This window comes from Vombatus ursinus, unplaced genomic scaffold (genome assembly GCF_900497805.2).
Source record: "Vombatus ursinus unplaced genomic scaffold, bare-nosed wombat genome assembly UNPS02010193.1, whole genome shotgun sequence".
Taxonomy (NCBI): Eukaryota; Metazoa; Chordata; class Mammalia; order Diprotodontia; family Vombatidae; genus Vombatus; species Vombatus ursinus.
In genome coordinates this window covers 9,318,603-9,333,869 of record NW_020949971.1, presented here as the reverse complement: position 1 = coordinate 9,333,869, position 15,267 = coordinate 9,318,603, and the positions used below count along the sequence as shown (strand labels likewise).

General features: G+C 41.8%; 1 protein-coding gene across 1 annotated transcript in view; it reads right to left on the bottom strand.

The window, feature by feature from the left end:
• The window catches only part of FGF2 (fibroblast growth factor 2), a 61,030-nt gene that overhangs the window by 8,597 nt on the left and 37,166 nt on the right, over positions 1 to 15,267 (bottom strand). Inside the window, exon 3 of the mRNA XM_027853771.1 lies at positions 3,534 to 3,637. Coding sequence (XP_027709572.1) covers positions 3,534 to 3,637 — 104 coding nt within the window. The remainder of the gene's footprint in view (positions 1 to 3,533; positions 3,638 to 15,267) is intronic.

Here is a 15,267-nt window from a genome sequence, read left to right as displayed (position 1 = left end):
GAGAGAGAGAGAGAGAGAGAGAGAGAGAGAGAGAGAGATTGGGAAGAGCTACAAAGAGCTGTGATAACTGCAAATGCCAGGGGACCCAGAGCACCTCTCCAGGAAGGAGCAGCACTGTGAAGCATGTTTTGAAGGATATGAGTCTCGAGCTGAACCTTGAAGGGAATTAGAGGTGAGGAAGGAGAACGTTCTAGGACAATTAAAGCAAGATGAGTGGAACGCTCCCTGGAAACCAGCAGTAGTGGTGAAGTGGTAGCAATGGCTGTCCCCTTGGTTTTAGGACAAAATTGGGGAACTGAGACTATTAGTAAAATACTGTATAGATGTTAGCAATTATTATTAAATATATTATTATTGTGGTTATTCTTATTTTGAAAATTTCGGAAAGCTAGAGGCACACATCATTTGTATAATGCCAGCAACTTCCCATCTAGGCTATTTCTCTTGCATTGGGCGCAGTAAACTAAATGCTAAACATAGAGGGAAGCTAATACAAAATCAAAGCCTTTCTCTGGTGCTGCATCTGTGGCTCCGCCTGGTTTCAACTCCATGGAACGAGGTCCCCTGTAGTTTCACCCCTCCCCCCTCTGCTCCCCTGCCTCTTTTTATGTGTTTTCTCTTCCCATTAGATTGCAAACTCTTTGAAGGCAGGAACTCTCTTTCTGCTAATTGTATTCTCCGGGCTTAGCACATTGCCTGGCATGTAGTAGGTGCTTAATAAATCTTGGATTGGATTCCTTTCCAGTTCTAAATCTATGGTCTGTAATCCTATGATCCCAAGTACGTATTCAGAGATGGACTGTTTCTTATCTGAACTAGAAAAAGCTCATCCCCAAGTTGGCTACATCAGGTGGGATGAATTTTCACCCACAGCAATGCCTGACACTATAGAAGGATTTTGATCTGTTCCAGGAGAGGGACACTCCCACAGCACTGACCAAAAGTCCTTGAAATTCTTCCGAAAACACTCTTGCAAGAATTTAACCAATGTTTGTAGGATTGAATTAGGTGCCCTGGTTGTGGTGGGATGCACACACAGCTCTTTGCAAAGTTTTCCAAACTGTGATCACCAATCACAGGTTTATCCTACACTTTGAGGATGATGATGAGGGTCTAAAACAGGGGTTCCTAACCTGGGGTCCATGGACCCCCAAGGGATCTGTGGGTAGATTTGATGGATTCTGTGAACTTGGGGGAAATTAAATCTTTTTTCTTTACCAATTTTTGGTTTCTGTTGTAATCCTCTGTTTCATTAACATGATTCTGAGAAGGGGCCCATCGGCTTCACCAAATTGCCAAAGGGGAACCCCTGAACTACCAGGGAATCATTTAAAACTCCAATAGGAAGAGTCTAAATGAAAAGCACAGAGAAGATGGGGCTAACACAAGAACTTCCCTGGTACTTTGTCTGGACAAGTCTCTATCATGATGTATCAACACTCTGCACAACCCTCCCCAGCCTCTCAGAACCCAGGCTGTAATTGTGGTTTCACTTCTCCTACTCCTCCTGTGGATTCGTGCCCACAAACATTTCACTGGGAAGGATGAAGTTTATTCTTGTTTGCCTCACTGTGGTCCATAGAGCTATGAATGATGGCCTCACTTCTGGCTTTGGGAACCAGCGCCATTAATGGGAGACTGCCACCTCCCCACCACTCTGAGCACCAGGGTAAATGGGTTCCCCTGCTCCAGACAGATATCAGCCAGGCAGAGCTCCCTGTGGATGGGAAAATACTTGTCATTGTGGTGACACAAACAGGGACACAGAATTTTCCCTTCTTGACAGTGAGTAATGCCATTATAGAATAAGCTTCCACTTTGGTGTTAAATGGGCAGCCGTGTCTAACTCCACCCTTTGCCCTCCTTTAACCCGACCCCACCCCCACTTCTTATGAAGTGGCAGTATGGAGTAGTAGATAGGGCACTAGATGAGAAGCTGGGAGGGCTGGGTTCAAATCCCAATTCTAACATGTAGGAGCTGTATGAGCCTGGAACAAGACACTTAACCTCTCTGTGCCACAGTTGCCTTCTCTGAGAAATAAGAGGAGGGAAGGGAGTATGGACTTAATGGTCTCTAAGATCCCTTTCAAATCTAGATCCCACAATATGTATGATCCCACAATAACCAGAAGGCAGACCTCCCCTCCCCTTAAACATAGCATACTGCCCCCACAGCAACCCTAATTCGGAGACTGTAAACATAGGCGGCAACATGTTTTCTGTATACCCAAGTAACTGTGGGAAGGGGTAGCCAGGTGGCACAGAGTGCTGGTCCTGAAATCAGGAGGACTCATCTTTGTGAATTCAATTCCAGCCTCAGACATAGACTAGCTGTGAGACCCTGGGTGCTTAACCCTGTTTGCCTCAGTTTCCTCAACCGTAAAATGAGTTGGTGAAGGAAATGGCAAACCACTCCAGTATCTTCGCCAAGAAAACCCCAGATGGGGTCACGGAGAGTCAGACGTGACTGAAAAAACTACTGAACAACAACTCAACCTGTGGGAAACAGATCCTATTCAAAAGCCCGCTTACCCCATGGAGACTCCCTGTACCAGCTGTTGCTTCTCCTTGTCATGGCTTGCAATAATGTATGGAATACTCTTTCACTGACTTCTATTCTAAAGTATAAGAAGGTAGATTTTCTTACCACAACATAAGAAAGGAATAAGAATAAAGCAGCTGCTCTCTCCTCCTTGACTGCCAATACCCATAGACTGGAAAGAAACTTGGAAATGACCACTCCAACTCCTTTTTATTTTTTGAGAAAATAAGGCCCAGACATGGGAAATGGGTTATTGAAGTTCAGACAGGTAAGCATTCAGACCCAGGTCCTCAGACCCAGTGTACTCTCCAAAGCACCTTACTGCCTCCGATTTCCCAGGTGTGAGTTTTGTTCCTTTCATATATTCAAACTATTTGTACTTAAGAACATAACAAAGAGTAATCTGTCTTTTTGTTTCTTGTATTTCCAAGCCATAAAACCATCAAAACCATTTATTCATTTTGAAGTATTTAGCTTGCTAAGTTCCAAAGACAAACCCTACACGCTAACTAGAATGCACAGTTAGGTTTGTCCCCTTTGAAAGGCAGTGTGGTACAATGGCTAGAGTAAGGAAGACTTTGATTGACATTCTGTCTTTGACACTGACTGAGTGACCTTGGGCAAATCACTTAGACTCTTTGTTGCCTCAGGCAATTCTGGAAGATCATATACCAGCTAGGTGCAAATCTGCATTGTCGAAGGAAATTCCACACTGGAAATTGTGTGTAGCTCACTGATTCATTGTGTGGTGGTTTCATTGATGTAGTTCTGAGCACCAGTGAAATCACAGGTCTGGAAGACTTCTTTCCATCCCTCATCTCCCCCCCAAAAAAACCCATATAAATTAATTCTAATACAACTGTTCAACATAAGAAAACTTTCAAAGTTTGGTAGTAAAATATTTTTATGTCGTGACAACTGCTGCTAATTCTGAACATAGAAAGTAAAACGTTTGGTTAAAAAAAACAACAAACCAAGAACCATTCCATACCAGAGCCAGTAATCTGCCATCCTCCTTCATGGCAAGGTAGCGGTTAGCACATACTCCTTTAATGGACACCACTCCTCTCTCTTCTGCCTGAAGTTGTAGTTTAACTGGGAAAAGAGAAAAACAACAGGGGACAGTGAGTGTGGGGCCACTGATACCACACATACCAACGAAATGGATGGGACCCAACTCCCACATTGTACAAGAACAGCCAACTGGGGGTGACCTTTGTTTTAACCTAATCTCTGACACTAACCATCTGTGTGCCCTTTAGCAAGTGACCTCTCTCCAGGCCTTGTCTAGTTTAGATCTTTTTTTAGGCAATTGGGATTAAATGGCTTGCCCAGGGTCACACAGCTAGTAAGTATCTGAGGCCACATTTGACCTCAGGTCCTCCTGACTCCAGGGGTAGTGCTCTATCCACTATCCATCTATCCATTTTATGGAAATTTTTAAATGAGCGGATTCTCAGATACAGTAATTTCCAAGATTCAGCACTTACTGTCTTTGTACTCATTGTTAGCTATTTGTGTCTGGATGAAATACAGCAAGGGGAAATTGGCAAATGTTTAATAATTGGTTCTCTCCTCTAAAAAAAAATAAGCTCACAGCACACTTTAACTTTAACCTGTATTAATGTTTTCTCCCTCAATTTCTTAAGTATAGACAATCGATAAAATTATTCCAATTGTAACCTTTGCAGATTTCTGAGGTATAAATGCTTACGTGGAAAATTCAACCATTTGAGTGGGCACCAGCACACCCCTCAGTACAACTAACTAGTTACATGATTTATTCACAGGTTGTAGTACAGAAAGAGAACTAAGAGGTGATCTAGTTTAATTTCACTTTTACATAAGAGAGAACTGAGGCCCAGAGGAAATTACTTGTCCGGGGTCACAGGGCAGCAGGGCCCAGGTGCAAATCAGAGGTTTCAACTTCAAATCATCCTGTGTTCTCTCAGCTACCCTACTTTGACTCTCCTTAAAACAGGCATTCTTAACCTTTGGGACCCAGACCCCTTTGGCTGATGAAATCTCTGGACACCTTTTCAGAATGTTTTTAAATGTATAAAATAAAATGCAGATTATTACAAAGGAAACCAATTGTATCATATTTTCAGAATGACAAGCTCCAGGACTTCCAGGCTAAGAACGCAAGCCTTAGACATTGATTTGGCTTCTGACTTCTTTCTCCATTCACCTCCTCTCTTCCCCTCAGCTGACTTCAGCCTCACAGCTGTAAAAGATATGGAATGGATGGCATTTGGTGCCTAATTCCTTTCCTTGTTTATCGATTGCTCTATTTGACCTAGCAGCCAAAGTGCCTTCTGGAGCAGGGCAGTGGAGAGCGGGGATTGCAGACAGATAGGAAGTCTGCCTAGGACTGTGTCAGTACCTGAAAAAACAGAGGTTCCTTGTCTTCATCTCGAAGGAGGGGGAAACGGAAATCTCACGAGAGGCGAGAAGTGAGCCCCAGGGTTAAGAGAGGATAGACTGTGGAAGTACAAGCAAGACACAGAGACAAGAGGAACTTCTGGGGATCATTAGGGCCACTGCTGCTGCAGCTGTACCCAGGAGGGAGGTGGGGAGACACAGAGAAAGAGACAGAGAGGGACAGACAGAGACAGTGGGAGAGAGACAGAGACAGAGACAGAGACAGAGAGACTGACCGGATAAACAGACAGACAGACAGATAGATATATCACGTGCAGCTGATGAAGAAAAGACTAGAGATTCCATCTCTCTCCTCTCCTTTCTGGGGAGTATATACAAAGTTTATCTGGTAATTTACAGTTTCTATTTTACATTTGCTGCTCACTTATTCTCTAGAAACAGACACAAAGATAAAACTCATTAATCCAACAAGGCATTATTGGTCTAAAAGTATTTTGTTTGCTTAGGGCACTTGAGGGGGAAAAAGGAAGCTGCAGTCAGCTACACAGAGAGCTTGAAGGATGTGCATGCTCGGGCTTTCTCTTTCTTTCTCTCTCTCTCCTTCTCTCTGGCCAACCAACCATTGCTGGTGGTCCTGTTTTTGTGAGGTTCTTGAGCAACAATAAATATTACATTTTTAAATAAAGTTTTATTTGAACACAGGAGCTATAGATATAATTGGTTGCCTTTGCAATCTGATTTATTTTACCTTATGCATTTAAAAGCATTATTCTAAGAAGGGACGACCATAGGCTTCACTGGACTTCCAAAGGCGTCCATGACACACATATGACGATAAGTCTAAGGCTAGCCCACAAATTCTCACTTATGATATTAATTGGACTAAAACATCATACTACTATGTACCACATTTCTTAAAAAAAAACCTAGTGCATTTTCTTAACAACATAATGATTTCAATAAGTCACCAATAAAATGTTGATTGAACAAAACAAAGATTAAAACCCTCAATAAAACCATTCAAATCCAAAGTATTCACATTTTGATCAAAGACAACATTTAAATGTTAATAAAAATATTAGCAAGGTCAACTTAATAACATTTGCCCTGAGTCCCTTCTGATCTCTCTTCTGTTTGTCCACTGGTGTGTTTCTTTACAGGAAATATTTACAAAGCCAACTCTGACATCACTTCAGGGCACAGAAGGGCCCTGGATTCTTGAGGCTATGCCAGCAACATGTAAACTCTAGAAGGTTCTACTAGGGAAGGTGGGGCTCTCAGAATGGTCCCTGCACCAGACTGTCTACTTTCTGTGGGCCAGACTAGCTCCGTATGGGCTTATTGGCAATGAAATCTTTGGCTACAGCAACGTGAGAAAAGGAGAGGGAGGCGGAAGGGGTGAGAGGGAGAAGAGAGGGAAAGGAAGGGGGGAGAGGAGAGGGAGAGAGAGGGAGACAGGGAGACAGAATACAGAACGGCCCTCAGTTCTGTCCTGCCCCTTCCACTTCTGAAGGGATCGTGGCCAAGTATTAGCAGAGAAGGTTAAGAATCACATTATTTTTGGCTTCCCTATCAACATTAATTTAAATGTGACTGGAAGAACTGAATCATACCATTCTTGACATTCCCAACATATAATGAAACCCGGAGAAAGAGTCGAAAGTTGTCGTTAAATGGAAAAGTTTTTCTTAGTGAAACAGAGATAATTTTAACAAGCATCCACACAGTCAGTAAGTCAATGACCATTTATTAAGCACCAACTATGTGCCAGGCACTGTACTAAGTGCTGGGAACACAGAGAAAGGCAAAAAACATTGTCCCTGCCTCCAAGAAACTCGTGGTTTAATGAGAGATATTATGTACGTTACTATGTACATACAAGATATATACCATGTAAATGGGAGATAATTTCAAAGAGAAGGCGCTTACAGTGGGGCAGAGGGGGAGTAGAAAAGGCTTCCTATCCTGAGATTTGAGCAAGTCCTGAAGGATGCTGCCAGGGAAGCCAGAAGGTGGAAATGAGGAAAAAGAGAGGGTTAAACAGGTAGGAGCAGAATCAAGAAAGAGCCATATCTCTAAAGCCTGGAAGAGAGAGAATGTCCAGGAGAGGCTGCAGAGAAGGCAAGAAGGATGCGGATTAGCAAAGACAAGAATAACTTCACTGGACATTTGGTTATTTCGTATTGCAGTGCTCAGAAGAAGCATTAAAAAACCAGCCAACACTTCCATGAAGCTAAATGCAGCCCATGTGCCGACTTTTGTTGTAGAGACCAGAGAGGCAGAGAAATTTCTACAAAATATTTGGTCAAGTGAATCAACATATACTCAGTACCTGATGGCTTCATAGATGGTGAAGAACGGATGGCAAAAAAAGATGACCAAAGATTAAGAAAAGGCTTGGAGACTGGAGGGAAACCTCATCTCCCCAAATCAGGAATATTTTCTTCCAGAAGGGAGTTGAAAGTACTGGATATAGCCCTACTTGTTAGCAGACAGGAAATGATTGATTGCCACTGTGAGTTATTTCTGAATTATTGCTCTATGTACCAAAGACTTGCTAGAGAAAAGGTCAAAATCAATATATCAGAAAAATAAAAAATGAAAAGGCATCATGCACGGTTGAGGCAACCCTAACGTGGGTTATTAAACAAGTATTGACACTGGAAAATGGGAAATGGGGAAAATAACAAACATGAACTAAAACAGGCTATCATTATTTCCGAAGGAAGCTTAACTTATATAAATCAATCACAACAAAAAAGAACAAAAGAGCCAGGAACCACTTCAGCCAATAAACATTTGATATTCTTATCCAATATTGATAGTTGATATTGATGTCAATTTGATATTGCTATCTTTGTGTATTCTTTGATATGGGAAGGCTAACACTTGAGAGAGAATTGAGGTTTTCTTTGTTGTATATGTAAGAACTAGCTAAGCTAGCTTCTGTCATTACACAACCCTTGGAGGTGGGGCCCTACTTTTCTACCCTACATCTCAAAAACCCCCTCCTTACCTTCTAATCCTTCCCATTCATCTCAGACCTATCCCAACCAAATCCTTATCCTGCTCTTCCCTCCCATTCCCCTCTGGAAACCCTATTCTATTGTTTCTTCATCTTAAATCTCTACTTCTCTTGTTCTTTCCATCTTCTTACACATGGAAGTCTGGCTACCCCCAGCAGGCACCGCATCGTCTTCATGCCTACCAAAATGCTGGGCCTAGAGTAGACATACTCCTTGCTCCTCACTACCAACACTTCCAGACCAACCCTCTGCTATCTGTGATCTGTTCAGATCGCCTTTTTTGGATATTGGTGGTAGTTATCTACCAGATAATTCCCTTCTTTTCTCAAGGAGCTCAGCGCCTTTCTCACAGGTTTCCCCTTCTCCCAGCCCCTATCTCCACACTTGGGGGTCTTCAATATGTATGCTGTTGTCCCTTCAAACATTCTGGCCTCATTAAGTTCCCATAACCTATAACATCATTCTATCACAACCACACACAAGGATGCCCCTTAGATTGTGAGCTCCTGGAAGGCAGGAAGGTTGGCCCCTTTTGTATCTCCAGTTGCTCAGCACAGCACCTGAAACTTAGCAGGTGCTTAACAAATGTTAATTGATTGATTGATATCACCATCACCTGTTAAAGCCACTAACTTAATCCAGAAGGCTGACATTCCTCTGATTACAAACTCCTAACCTTTCATCTCTCTCTCTCCCCCTGCCTTGTTCATTATTTCTTCATCCTCAAAGACTGTTGAGCAGATTTAGAGGAAAGTTACACAACTTTGATGTCTGGTTAACATATTTTAACTGGCACCTCACCTTCTACAGAGTATCCCTTTTATTCTTCCCCAAATGACTTTCTAGCATACTCCCCACCAAGGTTATTGCAAACCTTATTTTCTCTCCTCAGATGCCCTAAAGCACCCTCTTTCCCTCCCTCTCAGTGGAAGACCTCTCCTCTTTAATAGGAAAATAGAGGCCATCTATTCTGAGTTTCTGCTTTTTTCCTATTATGTACCGCAATATTCCTTGACATCTTCCCTCATAATCTTCTCCTTTGTTCCAGTTCTGACCAAGATATGGCTCTCTTCTTTGTTGAGACCAACTCTTCTCTGCCTGCCTGTCCTTCACTTCTCATGCCTCAACACCTTGCCATCTCAACTGAAACTGCTCTCTCCAAGATTACCAGTGGTAACTGAATTGCCAAATCTCTGTAGCTGCTGGGAACCATCCCCTTCCTCCTGGATGTTTTCTGTTTTCTCCTATTTCTCTTCCTGTCGTACATCTTACTACTCCTTCTTGACTCATTTACAGAGTCATTTGTCTTTTTTAAAAATGTAACTTTAATTCAATTTTCCTTTTTTTTTTTTTCAATTAAAGAGCATTGATTTTCTCTCCCTCCTACCTTCCCCCCGTTGATGGGGGAGAGAACCATTGTAACAAATTTGACGAGTCAAGCAAAACAAATTTCAGCACTGAAATATGTCACATTCTGTACCCTGAGTCCATCACTTCTTTGTAGGGAATAGATACATAGCATACTTCATCATCAGTCCTGTATCAGTCAGTCAGTCAACAACATTTATTAAGCATCTACTATGTGTCAGGCACTGTGCTAAGCACTAGAATCATCTGTAATCACTGTTTGCTATTACATTGATCAGAATTCTTAAGTCTTTCAAAGTTGTTTTACCTTTACAATATTGTTGTTACTGTATAAACTATTCTCCTGGTTCTGCTCCTTTCTCTCTGTTAGTTTATGCCAATCTTCCTAGGTTTCTCTGAAATTATCTCTTATTTCTTTTTTTTCCTGTTTCCAAACATCTTTATTAAAACATGAAGGTCAGATTTGAGAATGTTAGAATCAAAGTATATTGTTTACTTAGCACAGGGCCTTTTTTAAAATTTTTGACTAGGTAAAGCGGGCATTCTCTGCCTCAATTCTTATTAAGCCTTTATCACTGAAAGGGTGCTGATTCAGTCAAACTGAGACCTGTTAAAGACCTTAGCTTGAAAAGGCCAAGGTCCCCCCTGCATCCTTGGCCATCTCCAGTTGTCCTGATCCATATCTGGCCACTTGACCCAGATGGCTCCAGAGGAGAAAGTGAGACTGGTAACTTTGCACAGCCCTGCCTCACTTAAATCCAATTCATTTGCATGTCATGGCATCACTTCCCTGATGTCATGGTTCTCTTTGAGAATGAAGGACAAACAGCAAACAAGCCTTGCACCCAGTAAATGCTTACCAAATGCTTTATCTACATGAACTAACTCGTGTTAACTACATCAAAAACCTTTATAGTGGCTTGTAATATCACCATAACATGTCATTCATGTTTATCTAAGCATGTATAAAATGAGCTTGTCTCTTTATTTTTTACAGCACAATAGTATTCCATTACATTGAAATGCTATCGTTTGCTCAGTCATTCTTCAAATGATGGGCACTCCTTTAGTTTTCAGTTCTTTATCACTTTAAAAAGTTGCTACAAATATGTTTTGCGCATATGCATCCCTTTACTTTTTCTTTGAATTCGATGAACTGTAGGACTAGTACTTTTATCAATGAGTCAAAGGTTACGCACAGTTTAGTACCTAAAGGGCCTTAGTCATAAATTGCATTCTAGAATGATGGTACCAATTCTCAGCTGCACCACACGTGGTAGATCAATGGGCTTATTTTTCCATAGCCCTTCCATATTTGTATTTTCCTTTTTTGGTCATCTTTGCCAATCTAATGGATGTGAGGTAGAACCTCAGGGTTGTATTAGTTTGTATTTCTCTAATAAAGATCTGTAGTATTTGTCATATGGCTATCATAATTTATATTTCTTCTTCAAAAACTATTCTCTGACTACTTATCACTTGAGGAAAGGGCTTTCATTTTTATATTTGAGTCAATTCCTTATACATCTTGAAAATCAGACCTTTATCAAAGAAATCCTGCAAAGATTTTTTCCCCCTAGTTTTGTAGTCATTATCTCTACTCTAATCCCTAATTCTGGGCATTTTCCATAGCTGTATCTTGATCCCTCTTCTCTTTTCTCTCTATACTCTTGCTTGGTAACCAGCCATGGGTTCAATTATTATCTCTATGATGATGACTCCTAAACTGATATAACCAGACCTCATCTCTCCCTACTGGGCATTTCCACCTGGATGCCCCATGGGCATCTCTATTCAACATACCCAAAAGGGAGCTAATTTTCTCCTCCCTAAACCCATTCCTCCTCCAAACTCTCCTATTTCTCTCAATGGTGCCATCATCTTTCTGGTCACTGAGATTAGCTACCTAGGAATTTTGCTGGACTATTCCCTTTCAGTCACCACCACCCCCTTCCAATCATTTGGCATTTCCTTCTTTCCACTTACACACCCACCACCCTAATTCAAGCCTTTATCATATCTCACCTGGACTTTTGTAATAGCCTTTTAACTGGCCTCCTTTCTTTCAGTTTCTTCCCTTTTTAATCCACCATCCACACATCTGCCAAAATAATCCTCTATAAGCAGTCACTCTTCTGCTCAGGAATCTTCAGTGACTTCCTATTGTCTCTTGGATAACATACAAACTCCTTAGCCTAGATTCCATTAATTATCCCACCCCACTTAAAAATAATTTCCTCTGCTAGATAAGAACACTTTGTGATTAGATTAAATCAATCAAAGCTAAAGCATATGAGACTCAGCCACTCCATAAAAACTTGTATAAAATATAGGGGCTATCTCAGAACCAGATAAACATTATGAGGGTTCAGAAGTAGAGAAGAAAGAATGGGATCCTATAGAGTTGAACCAAAAAGAACCAGCAGCCCAAGGACAACCAAGGAAAAGAGAAAGAGAAGGACTGAGCTGCACTTGAGAAGGAAGATATCAAAGGGGACCATGAGCCCTCCAGACATCTCAGAGCAGAAGACTCGGGCTGACACCACCAGTGTCAGCTACCTATTCAAGCCCTGAAAAAATTCCTAAAAGGAGGTTGGCTCTTACCTCAACTCCCCTCTTCCTCCTTCCATTGCTTATCGAGACACTATAGAAATAACCTGCTATTTCATTACTCATATATTTAAAATAAACTGAATTTGATCCCAAACATAAAGAGGACAGGGGTTAACTAAAAATAGACAGAAATGTTAATTAAGGCAGAGAGCCTTATCTTCCTCAATGTTAGGAATTTTCCTAACTAGGGGCTCAGAGCAACTGTGTTTGAACTCATAACTTCATCTAACCATCTGCTCCAAGGAAAGTTTGAGAGCGGGCAGCCCTGCTTAGGCTGAGGTTTTGCATGTGTCTAAGAATGGGCTGACTATTTCAGACATGATATTAGACTATGGGAAGTTACTAAGAAAATGAGTGGGATAGACAACTTCCCAACTCCTCCTTAATCAGGTCATTATTGTACTTAAAATGAATTCTAGGGATAAAAACAAGTGATTTGGGGATAGTATCAAATTTTGCTTTATCCATGGCTTTGCTTCCCTTCATAAGCAGGAATAATCAAAAGCTGACTCCGCCATCTTGCTTTCTGCCTCTCTGTCTCTGTCTTTCTGTCTCCATACCTATCTACCTCCCTTCTCTCTTTCTCTCTTTTCTTCTCCTTCCCTCCCTCTCTGTCTGTCTGTCTCTGCCTTCTTCCCTCCTTCCATTTCTCCCTCCCTCTTGCCTGTCCTCCCTCTCCTCTCCCTTCCTCTCTCTCCCCCCCTCATCTACCTCTCTCTTTCTCTCTTCTCCCTCCCTCCCCTGCCCCCATCATAGACACATACATAAAAAGAGTATTTAATATCAACCCCAGGTAACTCAATTTTTTATCCCATTTCTTCCCCCATAAGATGAGGGTGTTGGACCAGAAGGCCTTTAAGACCCCTTCCACTTCTAAAGCTGTGATTTAACTTGGTTTTTAATAGTTAAGCCTCCTGTCACTGAGCTTGGAGAAAGAAAATATAAAAACGGATGGCAGCTAGATGGCATGATATGTAGAGAGCTGTACTTGCGATCAGGAATACCTGAGTTCAAATCCTGCCTCGGAATCTTCCTAGTTATGTGGCTTTAGACAAGTCACTTGATACCTTTTAGCCTGTTTTCTCATCTATAAAATGGGGATAATAATAGCCTCTATCTCACAGGGTCATTGAGAGGATCAACTGAGCTGAACAAAGCATCTTGCAAATCTTAAAGTGCCATTACAATTTGGCTCTTTTTATCAATACAATCTACAGATGGAGGAATCATAAAGGACTAGAGGTCAAAAGGATCTTTTTAATGTCTAATCCAATTCTGCCTCTAGAAAACAGAGGAATGATGGAAAGTAAACATTCCCTATATTTTTCAGGAAATGAAGCAATTTGTAGAACAGGCCAACTGACAAAAATCTCCAGAAGAATGTGGGATGGATTCACCACCATCTCTTTGGAAGCCAAAAAGAGTTTAGCTCCTTTTGAGTCTAACCTTCTGGTGAGGCCTGATCTTGGCCTGCTGACTGAAAACAATAAAACATCCTTCAGTGTGTGCTATAGTATTTATGCAGGTTAATGGGAAACCCAGCATGGTTTCCCCAGTCCATGGAAATTCTGTCTTAATGATGCAAGCGACCTCTTCCACCACTCACACAAAGGAAAAATTTCTGCCACTGGTTCCCAAAAAAGCATCTAAAAATCGCCCCACTCTCACTAAGTAAGGATTATATTTATAGTATGGAGACAGTGATTAACTCTCCAAAGAAAATTTAATGAAAGGTTCATAATTGCCCAATAAATTCATGTCTTCAAATGAGCCTAGTCTGGTAAATGTTCAGAGGGACAAAGAGCTTAATATGCTAAAGGACCCGTCTTTATGAGGCAGTGAGGAGGTTCAGTGAATAGAGCACTGGGCCTGGAGTTCAAATCCAGCCTCAGTGCTTTTTTGTTATGTGACCCTGGGCAAGTCATTCCATCTCTTAGCTTCAGTTTTCTCAGTTGTAAAACGAGGATAATAATAACACATGCCTCCCAGAGTTTTTGTGAGAATCAAATGAGATAATAATTGTAAAGCATTTAGCACAGTGGCTGACACATAGTAGATATTTGTATGTTTATTGTCTGATTGAATTGCTTCATTGAGATCTGTGACCCTGGGCAAGTCACTTAATCTTGTTTGCCTCAGTTTCCTCATCTATAAAATGAGCTGGAGAAAGAAATGGCAAACCACTCCAGTATCTTGGCCAAGAAAACCCCAAATGGGGTCATGGAGAGTCAGACACAACTGAAAATGACTGCAACAAGAAGAGACAAAAGCAATAAAGAGATATAACTTTAACAATAGGAAACATTTCATGATGAGTGTGCATTATTGTATGGCTATGAGCCATGGAATGCTACGTGCTCTGAGGAATCAAAAATTATCATTTCCCAGAGAGCAATGGGGAGAGCTGAGTGGTGCATAGGAAGAGAAATACCAAGAAGAGCTGGGGAAAAGAATTTCACCGAAGAAAATGTATGATAGGAACAAGTGGGCTGTCACAAGAGAAGAGCCAGAGCTGTTTGATCCCGCGTCCTTCCCCAATAGCAGTGTGATGTCAACAGGAAGGGGGGAAGGCCTGCCATACATCGGGTGTCAGAAGACCTGTACAAGGGTGACACGGTGAGCAGGCGAAGCTGGGCTTCACTCTGCATTTCTCCAGGGAAGAATCACAGCCACCTGCATGAGATCATACACTTTGGAGTATCTGAGTGAACACATTAGAAAGATAGGAAACAAGATGGTAAGGCAGAGGGGAAAGGCCATGGGAGAAAGCCAAGGAGCTATCCAAAAGGCAGGAGCTGAGATCTCTCTCACTACATCTCCTCCTCAAGCAAGCAAGCGAACAAACAAAAAATATATCTACACAAATACACAAGGAGTCCAAGCATCCAACGGCTTTCATTGCTTCCAATTGATTAATTAGGTAGTTCCCACTTGACCTTCGACTGATCAGAGAACACATGAAGTTATTCAGCCGCTGGCTGCCAGAAGCCCGTGTGTCCCTTTGGATTCTCACAGAGCCCCCCTAGGCAGGACGCAGCTCTCTGCTGGGCTTCTCATAGAGTCCTCAAGCCCCCTTTCCTCAGGGAACTTAGTTTTTCCTCAATTCTCAATGAAGGACACTGCTACTCTGAGGACACTGCTAGGATATCAACGGGAAGGCCAAAATCTGTGAAGTTGACCAGGTTATCCTCTGGTAGAGGTAGGAGAGGAGACAGATGCTCTTCTCCATCCCCTCCTTCTCCTTCTCCTCCTCCTCCTCCTCCTCCTCCTCCTCCTCCTCCTCCTCCTTCTTCTTCTTCTTCTTCTTCTTCTTCTTCTTCTTCTTCTTCTTCT